Raw genomic sequence first — 23,548 nt, forward strand, 5'->3', positions numbered from 1 at the left:
CAAAAACATGCCCTATTATAGCCTTACTATCATTAAATATAATGTAAACAATTTATTAACATCTGACCAAAAGCCATAATTGTGCCATAATTTCAATATGCAGAAAAGATAAAATTTTGAAAACATTTTTTTCAAAGATTTTCCGATTTTGCCAAAAAATTCAAGAGGTTTTCTAAAAATCTTTTGATAATGGTAGATTTTGATGAGAAATGTGTAGAAAAGGTAAAATTTAGAAGTTCTTTTCAAAAATGTTCATCAAAAATTTTCAACATCTGACCAAAAGTCATGATTTTGCTGAAAAATTCCAAAAAATATTTTTTCTAAAAATGTTTTCAAAATTCTAAATATTGATGAGAAATGTGCAGAAAAAATCAAATTTTGAAAACATTTTTTTCAAAAATATTCATCATAATTTGATGAAAAAAGATCAAAATATTTTTGCAAAAAAATTTGACGTGAAATGTGCAGAAAAGATCAAATTAAAAAAAATTCAAACATTTTTATCAAAATTCTTCAACATCTGACCAAAAGTCATGATTTTGCTGAAAAATTCCAAAAAATCTTTTTTAGCAAAACTTTTTCAAAACGCTAAATTTTGATGAGAAATGTGCAGAAAAGATAAAATTTTAAAAACATTTTTTTTCAAAAATCTTTTCAACTTTTCAACATCTGACCAAAAGTCACGATTTTGACCAAAAAATAAAAAGTTTTCTAAAAATCTTTTCACAACGCTTAATTTGGATGAGAAACGTGCAGAAAAGATAAAATTTTGAAAAGAAAAATTCCATAGATTTTCATCATAATTTTTCACCATCTGAACATGACGTAAAATTTGGATTTTATGTAAAAATCTGGAAAAAAAAATTGCTATCATAATTTTTTATCAACTGACCAAAAAGTCATCATAAATCAGAATTTTGCTAAAAAAATTGCGATTTTTTTTTCTGTAAAATTTTTCAAAATGCCTCAAATTAACCAAAAACAATAAAATTGTGAAAAGAAAATTTTCATTTAATCAGATTTAACATCTGACAAACATGACATGCGAAATTAGGATTTTGATGAAAAAAATTCTGAAAAAACAATTTTAAATAAAATTTCTCAAAATGTTGCAATTTAAAGAGAAACATGAAAAAAATTTAAAATTGTGAAAAAGATTTTTTATCATAATATTTCAACATCTGGTCAACATGACATGAAATTCAGATTTTGCAAAAAATTTCTGAAATGATAATTTCTATATAATCTTCAAAATGCTGTAATCTGATGAGAAACATGCAGAAAAGATGTTTGTGCAGATTCTCATTCATCCAGGTCATGTTTAGGTGTAAGCAACTGGACTACTCTTTTAAACTTGAAAGACTGAGGAAGTAATGTAAGAGGGAACCCTACCCGGGTTCCCTCTTACATCACTTTTTACTTCTCTAGACCACACCAACTTGACTTGTGACTTCTTTGTTGCAGAAAAGATAAAGTTGGGATTTTCTTCTTCAAAAAACATTTCATCGTAATTTTTCACCAGCTGACCAAAATTGACATGCAAAATTCCAATTTTGACATCATAGCTCATTTATTCATTCCTTGTGTCACAAACAGTCCCTGAAAGCAATAACAAATGGCTTTTTTTATACACTTGTGTCAAGTTGCGTGACATTTTACTTTATATATTTTTTTTATAAAATACACTGGAGGGTAATTCTATTTGTGTAATCTAAAAAACATAAAAAATCTGCTTTGTCCCTTCGACTGCATATAAGACAAGGATAAAGCCAAGAACCTGCAACACCTTACTGTGACCAGTTGTGTTGGTGTGATAATTATGAGTTGTTTTTTTAAGTTTAACATTTAAGATCAATGAAATTAATCTTGAAATGTTTCAATATTTCTAAATTTTAAGCAATTTGTCCTGCTTGACTATGTGACGGCATGACATTAAATTTGAAGATATAAAATAAGTCTTATATGAATTCTTGTGTTTTATGAGGTTCATCATTGTTGTAGGTTGTGTTGTCAGTACTTTTGTTAAAATAGTGATTCCCCTTAATAATTCATTGATGATTTAGTCCTTTTTTCAAATGATAGATTACAAATTTGACACAGCCAATCACAGCCAATTGTCAACTTATTTTATTTAGGAAAAACCTTAAACATATGAGTTGGACCCTGAACACTGCTGAGTTAATAGTCAGATGAGCTGGTCCCTAGATTTCCAGACTTATCATCATGATTTCAAGTATTGTTTGTAACCATTGGAGTCGTGGTTCACTGCTGCTTCTCAACAAATTGCAGGATTTAACATTTAAACCTAGATGGTTACACCCTTTGCTTATACACAGTCTATGGTAGTTTGCAGTCACAGTAGGAACTCTCACACAGTAGATGTTCACATCCTCACCTGAATCCAGCTCAGACCACGTTGATTTACTCATTGACTGTTGACACATAAACAACAACAAAGTCATTTAGAAGGAGAAAACAGGATATTTTACTACTGGTATTGTGGTTCAAATAAAGGGTAGGTGCTACTAATTTTAGGGGAGTTATTAGGGTAAATTTTATATTAATTCAATTAAATGAATAATTAGTAAAATATTTGCTTTTGTTTGAGACCCCAGACAAGAAAAAACTCACTTATGGAATAACAATTGACACACAGTCAGAAGTGAATATTAAACACAGAGAGCAGCAAACGTGTCTTTGTCTTAGTGCCGTCCAAAAACTAAGATGACGACGACCATGAAATATAACAGTGCGTCTCTGAGTAGAACTGGACCGCCATCTTACCAGAGGAGAGTCTGCTGTGCGTTCTGAGGCTACTACTGGACCAGTACTGTCTTTTTTTCATTGTCCAACAACACTGAGTGAGAACAAAGTGCTGGTGTCGTAAACACACTTGCACACACACACAAACAAACAAACAAACAAACACATGTACACACAAATTACTGTTTTTGTGTTTAGCCTTCAAAATAAACCCCAACATGGGATTGAGAGAAACACAGAAGTCAAATGTGCATGGTCAGATAAAGGTGGTCACATCAGACTTCTTCCTGGTGGTCTGGTCTCTGATATCATGAACTTTAGAACTCTTAGGTTACCTGTCAGGACAGAGACTACAGACAGGAGGGACTGGGTCTCTGGGCAGAACTGTACCGCTGTGAACTTCCAGGGGAGGGTGGTTTAATGATTCCAGGCTTTTCATGTGTCCAGTACAGATGCAACCATGTCCTGCTGATGAGGGTTGTCCAGAGTGGATGAGCTGTCTGGGTCAGGAGGGTGAGGTGAGTGGGAGACAGCGGCTGATGCACTGCAGCTCACACAACCCTGAGGAACAGAAAATAAAGACCTATGTCAATACATGATCTTAGTACTTAGAAGTTAAGAAACAGAAAACATGGACTCGATTGCACATGTTTGAGAGGTTTTTTTTATGAAGGCAGTGGTCAGAGCAGTGATGGCAGTAAATGGTAAATGGAAATGGAGTTCCACAGGAAGAAAGCCTTTTATATTACTATTTAAACTTATGATTTCTTTTTCAAATGAAAAACTATTAGCAACTATGTGATAAACAATTTGATATTTCAAATAAATATCTATCGAAATAAGGAACATTATTTATTGAGCCCCCTTAGGAGCATTTTTATTCATTTTTTCAAATTCTTAATTTTTTAAGTCAGAAATGTATTAGTACAGTATGTCACTCTAGATCTATAGTTGATCCATAACAATAGATGTGGAGAACAACAAAATCTCTACACACACAGACACACATCATTTGTCAACTCATGTCCTTGCGGTGATGTTTTTCAGGCACCCACTGGGCTGGGTTAGAGTTAAGGTAAGGATTAATAGTATGGATGTATTAGTTAAGGTTAGGGTAACAGGTTGGGTAGTGCATTATGTCTATATGAAGTACTAACGACCCAGAAACCAGACTGTTTCTGTGTGCTGCTTTTCAAAACATCTTTACCTGTGTGTCTATCTCTGCAGGGACAGTGTGCTGCTGGATCCAGGGATGAACCTCAGCCAGCTCCTCTCTCTGCTCCTGACTGAACCAGGGCTGCAGAGGCTGAAGAACTCTGAGCTTTTCCCTGTCCTCTGCCAAGACCTCGCTCTGGTCCCTGAAAATAAATCAGGAAAATGTTTATTACTCCAGATGTGTTAATCTGTGTCACATACCTGAGCATGGGTTTTGACATTAAGGGAAAGAATTCTGAATAAACATTTGACTGAGCAGATGAACTGCTGCTTCTGACAGCTGTGGAGGAAACTGTCAGCACAGGTCTGTAGGTCTGCATTGGTATTTAGAAAATTGTTCCTTTTCTGCACACATTTTCATCCATGATCCCAAAAACAGGTGGTTTTCCCAAACAGCTGTCAAATACTTTAATAGTTTTATCCAGTATGTCTCCTTTTTTGGGGTTCTTCTATTACATGGCCTGTGTATCAGGCTCTGACACATACCTGGTGTGGATCTGGTAGGTCATCATGACCCGCTCAGGCGTGTGCTGTATCATGCTCCACAGAGAATTTTCCACCCTTGTGTCAAAGCTGTGCTGGTGCTCTGCTTGTGTCTCCTGGCTCTTTCGTGCCTTCCGTGATGTGTCTGAAGAATCGTTGCTTGCAAAATATTTGCTGCTGTTGCTGCTGCCTGTAACCATTTAAAATCATTACACATAACTCAGCAAGGATGTATTACAGCCACCTACCAGCCTTTTTATTACACTGTCAAACAAGTAGGGCTGTTATTTTATTTATTTTTGGTTCTTACCTGTGTGAGAAGTGGAGGTTCCATTGGAGCCAGACCCTGAACCCAAAGAGCCAGATTCTCCAGATCCAGACCCTGAGGCATTAGAACCGGTCCCTGACCTGGCATCTTCCTGTAGCAGGAGGTCGAGCAGCTCACTAGATGTTGATTGAGCATCCTGGTTCCCTGAATCACTAGGAGCATCACCCTGATATAAGAAAATAAATGTCAACTGCATGCCTATATATTACCACACAATAAGATAGTATATTTTTTTCTCCATGCTTCCAAGGCAGGAATTTTTCAGATTTGGTAAAAGATCTATATATATAATTTTTTGCTCTTTTGAGAATTAGAGGACAAATGAGCCATGAGTTAGTCTTCCTGAATGTTCACACTGTGAAGATGGGCTCTGAAAATAGCATACATATATATAGGTACAGTATGAATACTTGTTGAATCCTTTTCCTTTAGGATATATCATGAACTTATCTACACTGATGCAGTGATTGAAATTCCACAGACCATCATGGTTATAAAAAGGTGGAATTACATTTTCAAAAGATGAAGGCTAATGAACAACAGCTGACTCACTTCATTGCCATGGGTTTCATGCAGGCTCTCGGCATGATTGTGTCCAGTGCTGCTCTGCCCTTCACTGGGTTTAGGAAGCTCCTCCTGCAGAAGGTTGAGTTGCAGTGGAGAACTTGAGCGGGAGCTTGAGAATAAAGCCCCAGGTCCAGCTGCCTCTTCTTCTTCTCCAACTGAGGAGCTGGCTCTGGGAGAACACAGCAGAGGTCCAGGAGGAGTCTGAGTATGTGTGCCCGTCTGGCATTGGAACTGAGGTTGAAGGAAGGGGGCAGGTCCAGGGACAAAGCCCGTCAATGTGATGGGAGTCTGGGGCAGCATGGAGGTACAGGACTGTGGGTACAGAGATGGGTAACCTGCAGTGAAAGTGGGGTAGTTGGGCAGAATGAAGGCCATGACGGGAGTTATATACGGGTTGATGCCCTGAGCTGGAGCCATGGGCTGCATTGTGTGAAAGTTCTGCAGGTTCTGAATGGGCTCCAGCTGGACAGGCTGCATGCCTTGTATGTTCTGAGTGGTTGGTGTTGGGGTGAAGTTGTAGTTAAGCTGTGGTTGGGCAGAAGCCACATTGGGCAACTGCTGTGGTCTCAACTGTTCCGAGCCAGGCTGAGTTGGCAACACAGGGAAAAATGGAGTCTGTAGTGGAGATGTTTGGTTGAATGGCGCCCCCATCTGGGGCTGAGAGGACTCTGAGGAGGGCCAGGAAGAGTCAGGGACATGACGAGGAGGGCCTGGAGGAGAGGCATAGCTGTCAGAGGAGCCCTGGGGTTTGGGGCGTTTATATCTGGGCTTTCCTCTGCGAGAGCGATTCCAGCCACCACCACTCAATGGACGCAGAGTAGGCCCTATGGTAAAGAGAAAAAAAAAAAGTTTTTTTTAAGTCTTTCAGCTTTTCAGTGATTGCTGATGTATGTTCTTATACATTTAAAGGGAATTTGCATATAGAAACTTCTTTAAACATTTTACATTAAATAGTCAGAATATTTTCAAAGTGCAAACCCTTATCAGTGATAAGCTTATAATTGACTGTTACTCCAGAAGGCCAAATGGAGGCAGGTGGCTGTCTTCTTGCATTAACAGCAAGAAAATCACAATCAACGTAGTAACTGTGTTTGGCTTTATTTATCAGACCACAATGAAACACAACATGACTCCCTCCCTTTTACCTGGGTGGTGAGAGTGGGCCATTGAGCTGTTGTCCAGTTGTAGGTAGGAGCTGTAGGGGCTCTGAAGGATGCGATGACGAAATCGATCTACGTACTCCTGCTCCTCCTTCTGAGTGTGAGCAGACAGCACCTCCTTGGTGAGGCCAACAAACCTTGGCTCCTCTGTGGCGGGGCTAGGAGCTGGACGCACCGGGGTGGGAGCAACTTCAGCAGGCTCACTGCCCATTGGTGCATCCTCTGGTGCAGTTGCCTCTGCAAAGAAACAAAAGGAAAAAAGAAAGAAGGGAAATTAGCTGAAGCTCACAAACCCCTAAAATAGATTCACAGTTTAAAATTATACCCTCCTGTAAAAGTAAGAGAATAAGACCTAAAAAAATGGTTATTATGATTAAGATTAATGTAGGATGTTATATGTGCTGACCTGATTCAGGCTGCGGCACATGTACAATGGTGCTGCTGTATGAACACTGGCTGGTGACGGAGACCACGCTCATGGCCTTAGTGGACATGGCAATGTCAGTCAGAGGCGCTCCCACAACAGCAGCAGCTGCAGGTCCCACTGAGACCTCACTCTCTAGGACCATCACTGAATAAAGGATACAAAATGATACATTTACATTAATCTAAACCACAGTTTCCCAGCCACCAAAAGATGAAAATTAAAAGGAACAAGTCTGATTATGGAAATGACCACTGAACACACCAAAGCCCCTATATTTGAACAACCTCATTATCATGTTTGTACCATCTGTGTTGGCCTGAACCGTGTCTGCAGCAGCTACGGCAGGTTTGTCGTCTTCTGAGGTAGAGGATGAGGATGAAGCCAGAGAACGAGACTCACTCTTACGTTTCAGGGCTGGACCTGTGCAGCTCTCCAAATATCTGCAAAACACAATAAAGAAAAAGAAACAGTGTAAGAAAATAAATGAGCATTTTGGTGTGTAAAAACATAAAATGTCAGGTTGGCTTCCACCAAGACACACACCTGATGATGTTGTCCACACAGTTGATTTGCTGATAAGAGGGAATGTGGGTTTGCTTCCTGCTATCTTCATGTTCCCTGACCTCAGGGTTTGCAGGCGCTGGAGGCAGATGGGCTGGGTGGAAAAAAGAGGGATATATTTAAGGTAAAATCTGATGTAGTGAGTTCCATGGACAGGAGTGTATGTGTGAAACATTACCTGCGGCAGGTTTGCCAAAAAGGGAAACCTTGTGGTTGGAATCCAGATAAGGCTGCTGGCCCCAGGTCTTCACTCTGTTCACATCAGCACAGATCTGCTGCAAGATCATCTGTGAAAGGCATAGATTTGTGTTACAGTATCAGAAAGAGTAAACATGCTACACTTAGATTTTCTGACAGGTAATGCTGCTGCAGTTTCTCACCGGTTCCCGATGTGAATCTTCCCACAGGTTACCGTTGCTGTCACTTGAAGAAGCAACGCTGATATAATGCTCATGAGATCCGTTACTTCCTAAGCTGCCGTAACCACTGGACCCATTGTTGTGAACCGGCTGTGGGGCAGTGAGTAAATAGATTACATTCTCACAAAACAACTTTTTATACCTGACCTTCTATTCTATATGATTGGGTGTCAGTGGTTTAAGAGAACATTATGCCCAGACCTTAGATAGAAATCACTAATTGTGCTTTGTAAGAGTATTTAACTAATAATGTTGCAGTTTTTATGAATGTTTGGCATAGAAATATTCACCTGCAGGAAAAGCTTATAGATCTTTGCCTGGAGATCTTTAATATCTTCATGAGTTATGGGAAAATCCTCCTTGGGCCGAGCAGCAAACACATCCTCGTTGAGTGGACTCCTACACAGAGACCAGAGCATGGCCAAGTTATATTATTTAGTGATGTATATTTAGAATTAGAATATGCTGCTACATTGACACAAACACTACACTCTAAATACTGTGACATCACTGAATTAAACATTATATATTTGCATGTGATGTTACCCCTTACGTTCTGACTTTATGCCGTCCGATGATAAAGGCAACCTTGCGGCTCCATGGGTTGATAAAACTGGACCAGCTGGTGTCCAATGTGACATAGTCCCCATTCTGACATCGGAGACGAACTGGAGAGTGCTCAAAAGGTGGCTGGCCAGCGTACTTCAACACTAGAAAAGGAAATGAGGATTTTATGGTAAGAAAAGCATTTTATCAAGTCAACAGATGAACAGCTGTTCAAAATCACTGTTGATTAATTTATTTTAATAATATTGTCTAACTTTTTTAAGTTCTTTATAAACCTTTTATGCACCAAGAGAGTCAAGCTTGTTAAAAAATATAAAATTATGTAATGCTTCAATGACCATGTAATTTTTATTTTCTTACTTTAATTTCATTTTGTACATTCTTTTCAGGATTTTTGAAACAAGCTTTTAATGTGTGTTGCTATTAGTGTTTGTATCATTAAAGTTTAATGATGTGTTAAAGATGTGAATGTGACATTAAATATTTTAATTGTTCAGAGGCAGAGATGCGTATTAGCTGGTTTGCAACTGTCTGGAATTTTAAAAAATATTTAGTCGTTGTGATCTTTATTACCATCATATTGAACACATTATGTGAGACCTGCTGTTACAGGTTGCAGCCACTAGTCAGTGCTGTGGTAAATGTTGTGTTGTTATGAATGAGACTTGTCAGTAAAATGCATTTGTATCAGGCCAGTTAAATATTTCAAACAAGGACAAGGTTAAAGAAAAAATTAACTCCCAAAAATTTACTCCAACCTCTACTGAACTCCTACCTTTCCGGTGCATGGACAGCATGAGGGGGCGATCCTCTGGATGAATGCAGGTCAACAGTGATGTGCCAATCAGATCCTGGGGAAGGTAACCTAGCAGCGGCACAGCTCTGTGGATAAAAATACTGTTACATCACCTTCACCCACACACTGTTATTGTGCTGCTCAATATCAACTCTCATGGTGCATGTTCTCTGGTGTGTGTTATTTTATTGACCTGTCATCCACTTCCAGAAACACACAGCCAGGGGAATGTGTGGTGGTAAAGATGCGCTTGTCCATGGGAATGCGAGGAGCTGTATTGGATGAACAACATAAACGAGTCGGTGAGAAAATAAAAAACAATCAACACTTCTAAATACACTCTAGAGGTGAACAAATATATATATATATAAAAAAAAAAGAACACCTGACCAGCCCAAAAAACACTACTGCAAGGGAACAGTGCCAATGGATGTGCAAGGTGATAATATATATCAGTTGATTTTGCTCTTATTTATATGGTGGTGTGAAACACAGTGTTTACATGACAGGATGTAATTCTAATGAGTTGATGTCCTATGAAAGTTAACGAATCAAGGCCATTCATTAAAACCATGTTAGAGGCCCAGGTCAGATTTCCCAATTTTTACCTTTTTTCAGTCAATCATTGTGTGAGTCTTAAAGAAAAATGAGCATGTATTTTCTCATAATGAAAATAATTGGAAAACAAGACTGCAAACCAAGGTCCTAGTCCAGACATTTGACAAAACTTTACCTTCATATCCTGAGATGATGCGTTCAGCCAGAGCCAGGGAGCAAGGCTCCTCCTCCCCACCTGCTCCTGTTTCCTGCACCTTCAGCAGGTATGGTGTGATTCGGAATGGATTGTAGCGCATTTCACCATCACGGTCCTTCCCTCCTCTGTAATAAAAACTCTATTTACTACTCAGTACTACTGACTTTTTGTTGTGATTAAAAGGTTGAGGGTTGAGGTCATGTGAAATTTTGGTGGTTTAAATGAAAATAAATCCATATTAGAATAATACGTATTTCCAATGCCGTCCTCTGATTAAATCATCTGTATGCACATTTTAGTGTTTACTTGACAAATGACTCAATGCAATGTCATAGTTAAGAATATTAAAATATATATATAATACTGACCTTATTCTGCAGAAAAATGACTTGACCTTTGCACAGTCAAACAGGACCTTAGCTGTGGAGACAAGCAGCAGAGAAAAGAGTTATTTGAGCAAACAGATGTTAACATGATTATTTAGCTGCACAGAAAATCCTTTATGTCACCTTAATAATAACAATATATGTAAAAATAATAAATACATCAGGAAAAAGAGGCTCCAACACACCTGAGTGTGAGTTGCTCCAGGGAGGAAGATGAGGCTGAGCTGTGTGTGCGTAGAACACATTAACGTCTTGATGAAACAGCAGCTCCACAAACTTGGCCGACTCCAGGAACTTCCTCTTGCAGCAAAGGATGCTGGGACCCTGCTCCGATGCATACAGGACACGGCCAGTTGACAGGGAGAAGACCACCACAAATGAGTCCTACAAAGATAAATAGCACTTTATTAATCCTTCGGGAGTTCCCTTGTGGAAATTTAGGCAAGGGAGAGACATTTTTCCATGTTACTGGGATTTTTGAAGAGGAAGGCGAAGTTATTTTGGATTATACAAATAAAATATGTCAGTACTTGATCAGGTATGAATTTCTAGTTAACTGCAGAGCAACTAAACTCAATTCCCTATAAACGTTTGTGTCATAAACCTGATGAACTGTTGGAAAAAATAAAGCATCAATTGTTGTGTTTGTACAATTCATTACCGTATTTTTAAGTGTGTGTTCAGAGGTGACTCTTTCCAACTCTTCCAGGGAGCAAACTGTGGCTTCTCTCCTCTCATCTTGACCATTTCTCATCAAAAGCTTGTAATATTCACTGTTGGCTAAGGGGATCACAAACAGATATGTTGATGTGAAAAGCAATCTATAATAACTCAACAAAAAAAAGAAAGTTATATTTTCAACATTCATCATCTGCAAAGTGTGTTATCTGTGGCTCTAGTGTCATCATGTTACCTTGCACTTGTTTGACACAGTTGAGTGCATAATGCAAGGCTTCCACGGTGCTGGCTTTGCTGCGGCTGCGTTTGTCTGACGGTAGCCTCTTTTTCATCTCTGCCACAGTGACCATCACCTGTCTATGGGCCTGCCCTCTGCTACTGTCAGTGTGCTCACTGCTGCAACGTCAGAGATGGCACAGGAGGGAACATATTTAGGTCAGAAGCACAGGGAGGGACATGTGCAGACAGGTGTCCAAGGAAAAGCAAGTGCTTTTCAAAGTTTTTGTTTAACACAACAGTTGAATCGTTTATATTTGTACATATGTACATAGCATAGCTCCCTCTTCGTTAAATATTATGAATTGAAGAAAGATCAATACAAATGCATTACAATTTACAAATGCATTTCAATTTAAAAATTAAAAAATAATCCATAAGTAAAAACTAATCACTGGACATTGCAATTATTGGCTTAACATTGACCAACCAACTTTATCTGATATCAACTTTTAAGATGGTATTTGAACATCTTTAATTATAATTTTAAAAATGGCAAGAATTTTCTATAAATATAGGCTAATTTTTAAAAAAAAAAAAAAAAAACATCAGGTGAAAGATGCGGTAAAGAACCTTTTGGTAGAAGCTGACGTTGATCCAGTGGCACTGCGAGGGCTGTGATTGGCTGAGGAGGAAAGGTCATGTGAACCACTGGTCATCTCCTCATCTTCCTGGCCAACGTCTCCTCCTGCTCCACTCTCATCTCCCCTGATGCCTTCAGGGTGCACTCTTCCATGCTGCTTCCCACATATAAGTCTGTCCTCTCTTCCACCTTCACATGCAGCCAGTGTCTCCTCCCCATCTGGTCCACACTCACCCCCCCGCATCTCCGTACTTTGGTCACACATCAGTTGCAGATTTTAAAGGTAAAGATTAGTTGTGTTATCATACGTTCCATGTTCATTCAGGCATCTGCTTTGGGCACTGTAGGACAAAAGCAAGAGAAAAGCGGAATGTTAACAGAATTCAATTTACAGCATGGACAAACAAACGACTGGTTGCAGCCAGCAGAGAAAGGCACACTGTACCAATGCCTTAAAGGTTTGTGGAGAATTCACAAGAGAACACACTGTAACAGCAGCAGTGATAAGGAAACACTAACAGGACACAAGGACTATCAAGGAGGGTAGACTGGAGCAGGGTGCAATGTTAAGGAGTGCTGAGTGGAACAACTTGGTGTGACTTTAGGTCTTTAGGATTTTTGTGTAAAGAGCTGTACTTTACTCTTTCAAACTCTCTCACATTGAGAGGTAGCTTAAATATTATGATAAAGAAATCTTTATAGACGTATAAGCACAAAGGCAAAATATTCAGACACTGTTTAAAAAGCGTTCTATTAAGAAGTCAGTAGACAAACAACATGTAGGCTCTGCGAAAATAACAGCTCATGTGTGGAACTGCAAGACTTGTTTTTCTAGTCTTTTAATCTCCCATTGAATGGTTACAAATAATAAATTAATTAAAATGCTTACAGTCTTGAGACTTGAGCTACTGTATGATGAAAAATGTGAAACTGTGACTGGTGATGTCACGTGAGGTATAACATGGAAATAATAATAATAATAATGAGTATTCTTTTTATTCAAACTAATACGTGTGAAGTGGAGTAAATAATGCAGAAGGTAATCTTACAATAACAAAAGTACGAACGAAAGTTTTACAAACAAGGAAACAAACCAGATAGACTTAACTCAAGAATGAAGGAAATACTTTAAGGGAACAGTTTCATTTATTAAAGTGATTGAGCTTTCACAGATTTGAAATGTGTGAAATGAATTTTTATTTGACTTTGTTGTGGATTCATGTAATATAGCCAATGAAAAACAAGATTTATCGATGCCTGAAAAAGCAAACAAAAAGAATTGGCAATAATGTGGCTAAACAAATACACTTTGTATACAAGATTAAACTCCTGTGCTAGAATGCCAAAGTAACTCACCTTAAAGGAAATACATATATAATTTAATATGTCAATAGGTTTGGACCAGGGACAACTGTGGTCACATGCCAACAACAGTTTATATGTCAAACTAATTTGCATATCAACAGGGGCCCACAAGATTTATTTTTATTCAAAACAGCTGCTTGCACGTAAAGTTTGAGGTATGACGACTCCCTACAATCAACAACCCAATATTTAAAAAACAAACAAACAAGCTGCAGTTATGATTTCATCTACATGTGACCAGACAAGATGTGTATGTGTCATACAATGGTTTTACACAAAGAAAACATATCAGACTGTGCAATTCATCATGTCATCACATCAACGACATTTGGTTTTATTACCATTTAAAATGTTTAAGCATATAATTAACTAACATGATAATATATTTGAATATGTGCCTGTAACAAGTGCATTTCTTCATTCATTTAGGCTCATTTATAGTACCACGTTTTCATGTTTCTTTTGCAGTATTTATCTTAAATGTCTATACTTTTGTGTAATCATTCCATATCAATGTAAATGAAAATCAAAAGGGGCTCAATCTGCATTGATAATCAAATAACAGAAAAATCTTCCCTGATGCAGCTGTGAATTAATATACAGTATTTCTGCATCATCAACATGTACATTACTACATCCTAACATTCTGTCATTGGGGGAGTAAAGCCTTAGAAGAACCATCAGAGCTATAGAAGTGGTCTGTAAAATAAATGAATTACACTACTCACACATCATTATAATCTACGTAAATTTGTGGATTATTAAATCAGTTACTGATAAAAAAAATAAATAAAACGAAAGGGTGAACGTTTTCTAACAGGATGAGTATCAATGGGTCAGCTGTACATTGAGCTGGTGGGCTTGCTTCTTTTTAGTTCACAACAAGGACGGCTAGCGTTAAGAATAAAATATGCAATAGATATAAACAAAATAAATGGAACCTAGTGAGAGGTATGAGTCACTATGCACAGACAGCTCCATTGAACCTGTGCTTACAGACTGGTAGTAAGGAGGAAATAAAGAAGTCAACAACACACCCAGACCATTCTTTACGTTCAAAACAAACTTGACACTCATTTGACGGTTCACCTCCCCCTCCTCATATGAACCCAGTAACCTCAACAACCTCAGCGACTAAGCATGTTAAGCCTTAAAGGAGAGCGTTAGCACAGTAAAGAGGAGCCACTACTACACATAAGCTATATTTACCTGAACAGAGGCATTATTTTTTACTTGTGTAGATTAATGCCTGGTATGATAATACAATAAGAATCATGAACACACTACAAGCACATAGGAAGTTGTTTTCATTGTCAAGTATTGTCTGAGTAATAAATAAATCACACAATTTTAAGGCTGCAATGATTGACAGCTTAGGACAAAAATGTTTTTTTAATTATTCTTTGTTCATATTATATGATAAACATATATGTTCTACTCCTTGTATTTTTTACATGTCAAACATGTATTGGAATGTATTGGAAATGTAGTTAAATTCATGTTCTATTTCTTTACTTCTTCATAAGAGTTCATGGAACAGTTTTGGTTTGTGAAGAAGTACATAATCTGGTCAAGGGTAGTATATGTGTTCTGACCTAAATATTATAAATGACAACTTAAGAAGTTAAATGTTACTATTAAAAACACAAATTAATTTACACTGAATTAGTTAAAAAAATCAAATTTTTCACAATATGTTTGAGTACCAAAATGGGCAATTTGTTTCAATAATGTTCAAGCTCATTAATCTGTTTTTTAATGTTTTTTAGCAGACACCTAAACTTAAATTTTATTTTTAAATATTCATGCTATATTGCACATACTATAACAACTGAGTTGATAATAATAACGATAATATTCACATTACACCAAGTATGTATTTGAATAAAGTCACAAAAAACCTTAACTTAAATTGCAGCCCAACATGTTTTGATAAATTAACAATTTTAATTAGAGACTTTTGGTCTCCACAATTGTAAAAAGAAAAAGAAAAAAGGCAAACTCTGTCTGACAATGATTTGTACATAAACCAAGAAATGCAGTCAGTTAAATATCATTGATGAACATGCATGCTGCTGATGAGAATATGACGTTTATATATATAATATTGTGAGGACAATGTTATTATCTGTTGCCAGCTTTGTCTGCACAGTTATTAATGTGATTATTATGATTTTTTATCGATGTAAAGTCGCCATTATCTTCATCTTTTACATTCACAAACTCCTGCTGATGTTACGTTAGTCTCACGTCACTCGTCATGAGCAAACGCGCCGTTTGGCTAACCAAGCAGCTAGCCAGCAACTACACAAACAAAAGTCACACGTTACCGCTAAAAGGGTCAAACAACACTACACAAAACACACTAAGAAAAATGTCTAAATATGAAGGAAGAAAACTATGAAAAGGTTTGTTTACACCACTTGTTTCCTATAGCCCGTGCCGCGGGGCGAGGTGCTCCAGCTAGCTCAACTATTTAGCCGTTGACGACAATGCATAAAACTAATGATGTAGAGAAATATTTACCTCTGTGTCGACGTGCTCCAGCTCCACGTTGTCTTAAAAAACGATAGGGATATTAGATAGATTCCAAGATATGTCAGGATAGAGGATTTCTGGTCAAATTCGGCTCCGTCACGTAGCTATATCGCCATTTACAGAGAAACGCTTGACACATTTGTGCAACGTGAGTCCGGCACTGAGTAACCGCGCCTACTCCACTATGATTGAGCGAGAGTAATTCACTTCCGTAAAGTGATTGGACAATACGTCTGAGCGTAGGCGTGTCACAAGTACAGAAAGCAGCCAGAGGCTTGTCCGCTGTTCACGTGGATGTCCATGTTACACAACAGAAAAGCGCAACAGCCGCGAGCGGCAGCACCCAGTGAGGTCTGCAGCTCCAAGCAGGGACCCGCCCACTGCTGGTGCATGAAAAGACCCAAACACTCCATCGCAGGTGTAACCTCGTTCTGTAAAAAGCGTACTTAACCTTGAACCTTGCACACAGGACTAAACATATTTAAGCAGATTTTATTGTGTCTGTAATGTGTCTTTAATGTCACTCTTTTAAAAGAAACAATTACTCCAAATTTGTTTCACTCAAAAACGTTTGCAATAGTAAGCTACTGGGACATACTGCTGTATGTTTATCTGGAGGGTCCTTGCAAATCCTTCTCACCATCCTTTTAACTTGTAAACATAATCCATTTAAACCGGGTGTAACCAGTATTAACCCAGAAGTTCTCAACAGTGTAACACTGTCAACTTCAGCCAACAAAATCTGTCTCTCTAGCAATATATTTCTGTCCAAATTGGCAGAAATCTGCAGCTAATTTGCAGGTGCATCCTGAAATAAGTATATTTTTGAATTATGTTTGCTGTAAACAATCTGATTAAGGTGACTATGGTTGCACACAATAAATAATCAACACCTAACTTGATGTTTATTCTGTCAGACTTCAACAACAAAAACACCACTTAAGCAAGACACCATAAGCTTTTTTTATTTATTTCAAACAAAAGGCAATGTGGGTCAAAGAGTAAAATTGCACTTACGTGGAGAAAATTATTTAAATATTTTATGTATACATGGAAAGGAGGATGATGATATTTTAGTAGGCATTAAAATATAATAAAATTTCCTGACTGGCATTTTTACATCATGACAATAACACATGACTATATGTTATGTTATTTGAGTTTCACCTATCAGGGTAACTAAATCTTCCAAAGAAAAGTAATTAATGCCAGATTATTTTGACAAAAAACAGTGTAATCTAACATGGATGAAAATAACAGAAAACTGAAATACTTTACAAAATAATATGGAATATAATTTGAAATTTTTATTTTAAAAGATGTAAGCCAGAGGATGCAAAAACAACTGAGTTTTTCTTCCCACCAACATAAATGTTGCCAATCAGGAGTGAACAAACTATTAAGATTAGTTCTACATAAATTAGAAATCAGACGAAAGAAATTGTTAGAAAGCTAGTAAGTGTAACATCACACATGATCCTTCAGGGGATAAATGCCAGTGACTCCAAAATATAACTGTACAGTGTTTGTCAGAATGGCCAGAGAATTCAGAAAGTCTCACTCTTTTAAGCTACGGTGTGTAATTTCCAGTTGTTGGTGTTATTGTGTCTCTGGATTATGATGTAACAAATGGTGGTGGTTTGTATTTTTTACAGTGAAAGTCAGTGGGACTAAGCTGTCACTTTTTAACTTCATTTACTGGACTAGTAGGCTTCATCTGCATTATGTGTATTCTTTTTTGCAAAGCCTTTAATTTAACTGTACAATTGTTGCTACTTAAGATTCATACTTCAGTTATATACAGCAGCAGTACATGTTTTGAGTAAATATTTCACTGAAGAAAATGCATCATGGAAAGCACCTGTTTTGTTTTCATACCCAATGTTGGGTGTGGCACTTGAGTTTCTTTTCAAATTCACATGATGCTGTAAGGTCATTGATTTCTCAGGCACATAAGTTCAATGCTAAGATAAGATATAAGATGGTTATCTCTGATCTTTGATGCTGGGCGGGAAAATATTTTTGTATGTAACTAGAAAATTAATAGAAATGAAGAAAAAGATATTAACTACCAACATTCATCAGTAGACAGACAACTGTAAATTACAAGTAGTAAAAATCTAATTAAAAGTGATTTTGGCAATACTCTCTGAAAAGCAGAAATATTTACAGTGCAGGTTGAAAACTGTAATCGTTTCTTTCAATGAAATGCTGAATTATTGTGTCAGAATGAGACTAAATTGACACATCAATATCATCAGAGGCACTTATCTTAGACTAACGCACAAAATCAATAGCTAACAATATTTATACAGTAAGAACACAAAAGGCAGGCGTAAGTGTAAGAGACTTTACAACAATATTTTTCACTTCTCGTCCTGAGTGTAGAATGTGTGTATGTGTGTGTTTGCTGTACAAGAGTCAATAATATTATACTTCTTAAATGAGTAATCAATAAATATATTGATCCTGTTCTCATGTGTATGAGTCCACCTTCTTTGGCACGTTGCATGGCACTTACACTAAAGATCAAGTATGGTGACCATGACATTGTAAAAATCTATTACCTTAGGCACAAAGATGACCACACAAGGACACACACAGACACAGCCATGGTGATTCAGGACGAGGAATGAACACCCACTGTGGGAGGGGAGAAATATTTTGGAGTTCAGTAGCCAGTAATCATGTGACCTTTTCCACTGAGAATAGTGTGCATGTTGTTGCTCTTCTCATCTTCAGTTTTTTCTTCACTTCTTCCCAGAGCTAATTTGATGTCTGAGTCCAAACTGAATGATGCAGAACAAAAAATTAGAAAATAAGCATTGCTGCAATCATATCACTAATTTAACAGTGCAAAATGATGTCATCCAAACTAATTAATTATATTCTAAGCATTGGATAAACACTCACTGATAATGATGATGATGATGATCACTATGATTGCTATCAGGATCGCCCACATCTGAAAATGGCAGTGAGGTTAAATTAGTAATGATAATACTGCAGCTCTTTTAGTTTTGAATTGTGAGACTCAGTAATTTGGGACCTTGCAGTTCTTCCACCAGTACTTCCTCTTCAGCTTGGCAGCACTGGTCTCAAACTGTGAAGCTCCTGCACGCAGTGCATCTGCCCTATCGTCCAGTTCTGACAACTTCTGGTCACGCTCCAGTACTTTGTCCACATTAACGCGCATAATATCCACAACCTACCCATGAAAACAGAAAGGATAAATAGAAATATGAGGTTAAACACAATCACTTCTAATTGGTACCTTTTGCATGTGCAGTGGTGTAGCCTTTGGCCACATAGATTTTTCAACCCAGGGGAAATATAACAATGATTTATTTATTTATTTAAGTGAATAGAATAGTCCTGAGAATCACACAATAACCAAACCTTATATAGTGACTGCATTGGAGAGTGAGAGAGACATAGAAAGAGAAAGTGAGAGCAGTGATGTCATATGTTAAGTAACTAGTCTAAACAGTTAAAACACTTCACTACACTCAATGTGCTCAAGGAGAATGGTACTATAGTACCAGACATAAATGTGTTCACATGTCCCAATAAAATGTTCCACTGATCCACAAACCTGACTTATTGCCCCACCTCTCAGACAGTGCTGCAGGGTGGGGCAGAGTGTGTAAGCCCACGCAGACCTTACATAACCATAGAGTTGGTGATTATATAAACTATGGCCAGCCAATTGCAAGCTTTGTGTGGTGTGCTGAGGTCAAAGGTTTTCAGTAGGAGGGGCTAATTTCATAGGATTCACGGCTGAGGGTAAGGCTATGTAGTAGCCAAAAGGTGACAAGCAGTTGGTAAAATATTCAAATATATGTCAGTAAATACACATTGAAAACATGCCCACCATACGGCTCTGCATGTTTCCTGACATGTGAGCTGCCTCACTGACACAGAGAAATAAAGAGCTATCGATTCCACACTGGTGATTCATCGTGACTGCTGTCATCATGTGTTATGTAAGTCTCTGGTTAAGACAGACACGAAGGAACAGGGAAGTCAGGGAGCGCTAATGCTAACTTAAGGAGGAAGGAAGAAAGAGAGTTGGGGACATTTTTGTTTTAATTCTGATCTTTTTATACATTCTTTAAAATAATTTAAAAATATAATTGTTAATGTCATGGATATCTATCCCCTACATAGCACCTTTTTTGCCATTTGTTAACGGGAGGAGATCTTAAATCCATCCAATAAGGATCCATTGTGATAAGATGTAAAAACGCCAGTGAAGTTTATTCCTTTAATAACTTTGTGGTGGTGTAAAAAGACACATATCATACCTCGTCCACCTGAGCCTGTGTCTGTTGCAGGCGCTTGTTGCCTGGGGCTAAGCCAGAGCCTTCTGGAACGGGGGCTGACCTGAAAAAGATAAAACAACAACCAGTCACAAACAAATGCATAGAACAGAACCTTGCAATTGAATTTCAATGTTGCATTTAATTTAACCCTACATTAATTGTCCACGTGCTTGTAAATCTGCAATACATATAAAAATTAGGTGTTGACAATATGTGCAACCAAACGTATCCACCAATCTTATCACCCCATCTGCTCTGCTGTGAGAGAGGACTGACAGGCCCGCCGACCAGGTTGCATTTTCACGTGTCTACACAACAACAACAGTAGTCACCCGGACACGCTCAAGCAAGCATGCCATCAGAGTGAAAGGAAGCTTTTTTATTTGCAATACAGTGTAAAGTCGTTGAAAAACGTTTTTATTTTAATGTGACGTCGTGTTCTGCATAACATGTTGTTCGCTGGCATGCCTCTTAGTTCAGTGTTCAGTTAGAAGAGTCATTAGCGTGGCCCTACTTGATCTTATCCTTAGTGGTGAACGAAATAAGTTTACAACTGGAGAGAAAGTACGGCAGTTAATTACTGCCCCCATGTGACGTGAGACTGAACTGCTCCTGAAATAAAGAAGCATTCCTGACAGCAGACATGATAACCAAGCAAAATAAAACTGATGTCTTTAAGCTTAAACAATCATTCTTTACCTGAATATAAAGATTTACTTACACACTGGACTAATTGTCCTGACATTTATAAATCTAAGCAGCACTGGGGCTAAGGCAATTTGATGTGATGAGAAATTGGCAAGGATGAAGAGGAATAAGTGAGCCAGTTACTTAAGGCAGTCACCCAAATACAGAATCTATGTCATCTTCTAGCTGACACAGAGCTTCAATTAATGGTGAAGCCACAGTAGTTCATGATATGTATTAGATTTAATGTCTTAAGTTGCTGACAAAACAGTTCAGCTCAAAAATACTATGGGCAGGCTACAACATTATTTTTCTACATTATTTATGGGCTTAAGCTGAAATCAAAGTCATCCTACTACATATCGTCAGGATGCTGAGGAGAACGAGTAACAGCACATACCCATGTCATGTGCACTTGTACATGTGCATGGTCTACGTGTCCTTGTTGATAAATTTAGGGTTCTTCAACACTGACACAGAGTAGACTGGATTAAAAAAATGACGCACCACAGTAGGCCCACCTCAGTTCACGTGTTCACGTGCAATGAGAGCATCAAAAACGTGAGTCCATATAGTGTGACAGCAGTGCTGTCTTAATTGCGTCACTACTGTTAGGAGATGTATCTGAAGGATACCTGTGACAGCAACTGTCATTTGACCTAAGTAGTAACAACAGTGATCCAAATAAGTAACAACAAGATCTCTTTGTCCACACAATTTGATCTAACAAACGTGCATCAATCTGACACTAGAACAGTTCAGGGCATGTCTACTGACCCTAATTACATGATTGAACATGCCTTGGTCACATGTGATTACTGATTCAAACCTCAAACCCTCCCTCTTCTGTTACTTGAAGAGACAGAGCCAGTGACATACTGTAGAAATCTGCGAGAGCACGTTTTTTTTTTTACACACGTATAGAAATGTTGTATTTCTATATGTTATATATAATGTTTTTGCTGGGATCTTCTGAATTTCTGAAATAACTACTATACAGGAAACTGATTTAGCACCCACTTCTATCATATGCCAAAACATGATTGATAGTAACATCATTTTCAGTATTTGCAGAATATGTGAAACTCTAGGAAATAAAAACAAAAGTCCACAGGCATCCCTCATACCAGGCTTCCTAAGGACACTGTCACTATCAGACAAACACAAAAATACTTATTTAATTGTAATTTTTATTACAATCTCGCTTATAATATGGGATAAAAACCATGTGATAATCTCTGTAACATTGCACTGCCATTTTATACAGTCACACATAAGGATTTAAATGATTGAAGGAAATGTGAAAGCCATTCACAGGGTATGATGTAGTTATCAAGGTTCAATCAGCTTCAGATGGAAAATGATTAAGTTTCCCACAAGTTTGTCTTTTTATAGAAAAGTATTTCACTGACCCCATCACGAGACTTCAGAGAAACAGTAAATAGCTGTAGTTGTCAAGCATAACATTGCACCGTGTTACAGCCATCAAAAGTCACAGTCACGCCACACATACTGTATCTGATTATTGTTAAGTCTTGTGACAAAAAACGGAGATGTTATATGAACGCTCGTGTTCATTTTCTGCAGCAAAGAAGTTTGTTCATCTTCTTGTTTTAGTCTGACATCACCATAAACTGGATATAAGACAACTAATACGTATTTGAGCGTTCAAAAATGGACAACTTTTCCTGGACATAATAGCGTCCTATTCTAAGTTATTTAATTCTGTTTTACAGAGTAGTAAATACACTACGTAACTTTTTGTATGTGAAGTGGTCCTTAAGTCAAATTACACTGCCTTGCGCAAACAGATAAGCTAGCAAATGAACTTCCTCTAAGCCTTACTACGACTTCAGTGTTTAGCTATCAGATGTTAAAACAATTACGATCATAAGTAAATGGAAATAGTGGTTGTGTTATAGAAAAAAATACAACACGACGTCGTGTTTAACAAAACAAATATACGAATGTAGCACTTGTTGCAACTTAGCCACCAAGTTTTGGGCGTTGCTTCATTTCTTGTGATCCTGTTGCACACAAACAGCTGGGTTGTTGTGTTAATATTTAAGTTTCAAAAGCTTAAAATAAAAAGAGTTTGATAAACGATGCAGACTTACATGTTGAGATGAGAGTTGTATAAACTGTCGGTGGCAGCTTCCTGCTAACGTGCTAAAGCTAAATAGTTCAGTCGTAACAGTCACAGCCTTCTGTTAGTGTGATGCTTTCACTTGCTGTCGGAAATAGGAAGTATGTCGTCAGACGTCAAAGTTACAACAACCGTTGGTGTTCCACCAAAATATTTCCAAATAAATATTTTCATTTAACTTTTTATTCGCCAATAAAATTAAATATTCAAGCAGAAAAAATTACTTCATTAACTTAACTTAACTACAATTAAAATGAAGTATTTAGTACTTTCCTGATACTTTTATTCATAAGGGTTTTTCAAGTACTGTTTAAAAACATGCAACAACTTCTTTAGAAACTCTTTTCAACAATCAACCAATAAAGTATTTCTGATGTTGATACAACCCTTACTCTAACCTGGTAGCGCGTCATGGACGACAGGGATTTCAGAGTTTATTACGAGTCCACTTGCTTATTTCTAAACCTACAGAGAAAGAAGTGACCCGAAGAAGACTTGAAGCGCAGCTCCAGTTTACACATTTT

At 37.6% G+C, this 23,548-nt stretch overlaps 2 protein-coding genes across 3 annotated transcripts; both read right to left on the bottom strand.

Annotated features, from left to right (window-relative positions):
* Positions 1-1,545: 1,545 nt before the first annotated feature.
* per3 (period circadian clock 3) lies at positions 1,546-16,176 on the bottom strand. Of its 2 annotated transcripts, none has more exons than XM_017036764.2 (22): positions 15,855-16,176; positions 11,954-12,304; positions 11,340-11,497; positions 11,088-11,206; positions 10,612-10,810; positions 10,409-10,460; positions 10,020-10,165; positions 9,480-9,558; positions 9,266-9,372; positions 8,477-8,633; positions 8,214-8,322; positions 7,885-8,013; positions 7,683-7,791; positions 7,487-7,598; positions 7,247-7,383; positions 6,923-7,087; positions 6,502-6,753; positions 5,342-6,180; positions 4,772-4,955; positions 4,465-4,651; positions 3,971-4,121; positions 1,546-3,324 (listed from the first exon to the last, which is right to left on the bottom strand). In XM_017036764.2, exons 2-22 carry the CDS (start codon positions 12,226-12,228, stop codon positions 3,199-3,201), a joined length of 3,792 nt encoding a protein of 1,263 aa, XP_016892253.1. In that variant the 5' UTR covers positions 12,229-12,304; positions 15,855-16,176; the 3' UTR covers positions 1,546-3,198. The 2 variants fall into 2 exon arrangements, with proteins under 2 accessions (XP_016892253.1, XP_008318511.1); XM_008320289.3 differs by having other exon boundaries at positions 11,340-11,500; positions 15,855-16,163.
* A 629-nt stretch (positions 16,177-16,805) lies between these two features.
* On the bottom strand, positions 16,806-23,546 carry vamp3 (vesicle-associated membrane protein 3 (cellubrevin)). Its single transcript, XM_008320288.3, has 6 exons — positions 23,423-23,546; positions 22,996-23,109; positions 20,174-20,252; positions 18,916-19,074; positions 18,780-18,831; positions 16,806-18,655 (listed from the first exon to the last, which is right to left on the bottom strand). Coding segments are annotated over exons 2-6 (315 nt in total). The 5' UTR covers positions 22,998-23,109; positions 23,423-23,546; the 3' UTR covers positions 16,806-18,632.
* Positions 23,547-23,548: the final 2 nt, after the last annotated feature.

This window comes from Cynoglossus semilaevis, chromosome 11 (assembly GCF_000523025.1).
Source record: "Cynoglossus semilaevis isolate Cse_v1.0 chromosome 11, Cse_v1.0, whole genome shotgun sequence".
NCBI lineage: Eukaryota > Metazoa > Chordata > Actinopteri > Pleuronectiformes > Cynoglossidae > Cynoglossus > Cynoglossus semilaevis.

Bases quoted from the DNA above. Each gene is read 5' to 3' on its own strand.
- vamp3 (XM_008320288.3), bottom strand. The intron at 18,832-18,915 runs GTCCCAAATTAC...TGCCATTTTCAG, and splicing joins ACTGGTGGAAGAACTGCAAG to ATGTGGGCGATCCTGATAGC. The intron at 18,656-18,779 runs GTGAGTGTTTAT...TGCATCATTCAG, and splicing joins CATCATCATCATCATTATCA to TTTGGACTCAGACATCAAAT.
- per3 (XM_008320289.3), bottom strand. From the start codon at position 12,228: ATGTGTGACCAAAGTACGGAGATGCGGGGGGGTGAGTGTGGACCAGAT. The intron at 7,792-7,884 runs GTGAGAAACTGC...TGCCTTTCACAG, and splicing joins AAGATTCACATCGGGAACCG to ATGATCTTGCAGCAGATCTG. The intron at 4,956-5,341 runs GTGAGTCAGCTG...TTCTTATATCAG, and splicing joins ATGAAACCCATGGCAATGAA to GGTGATGCTCCTAGTGATTC.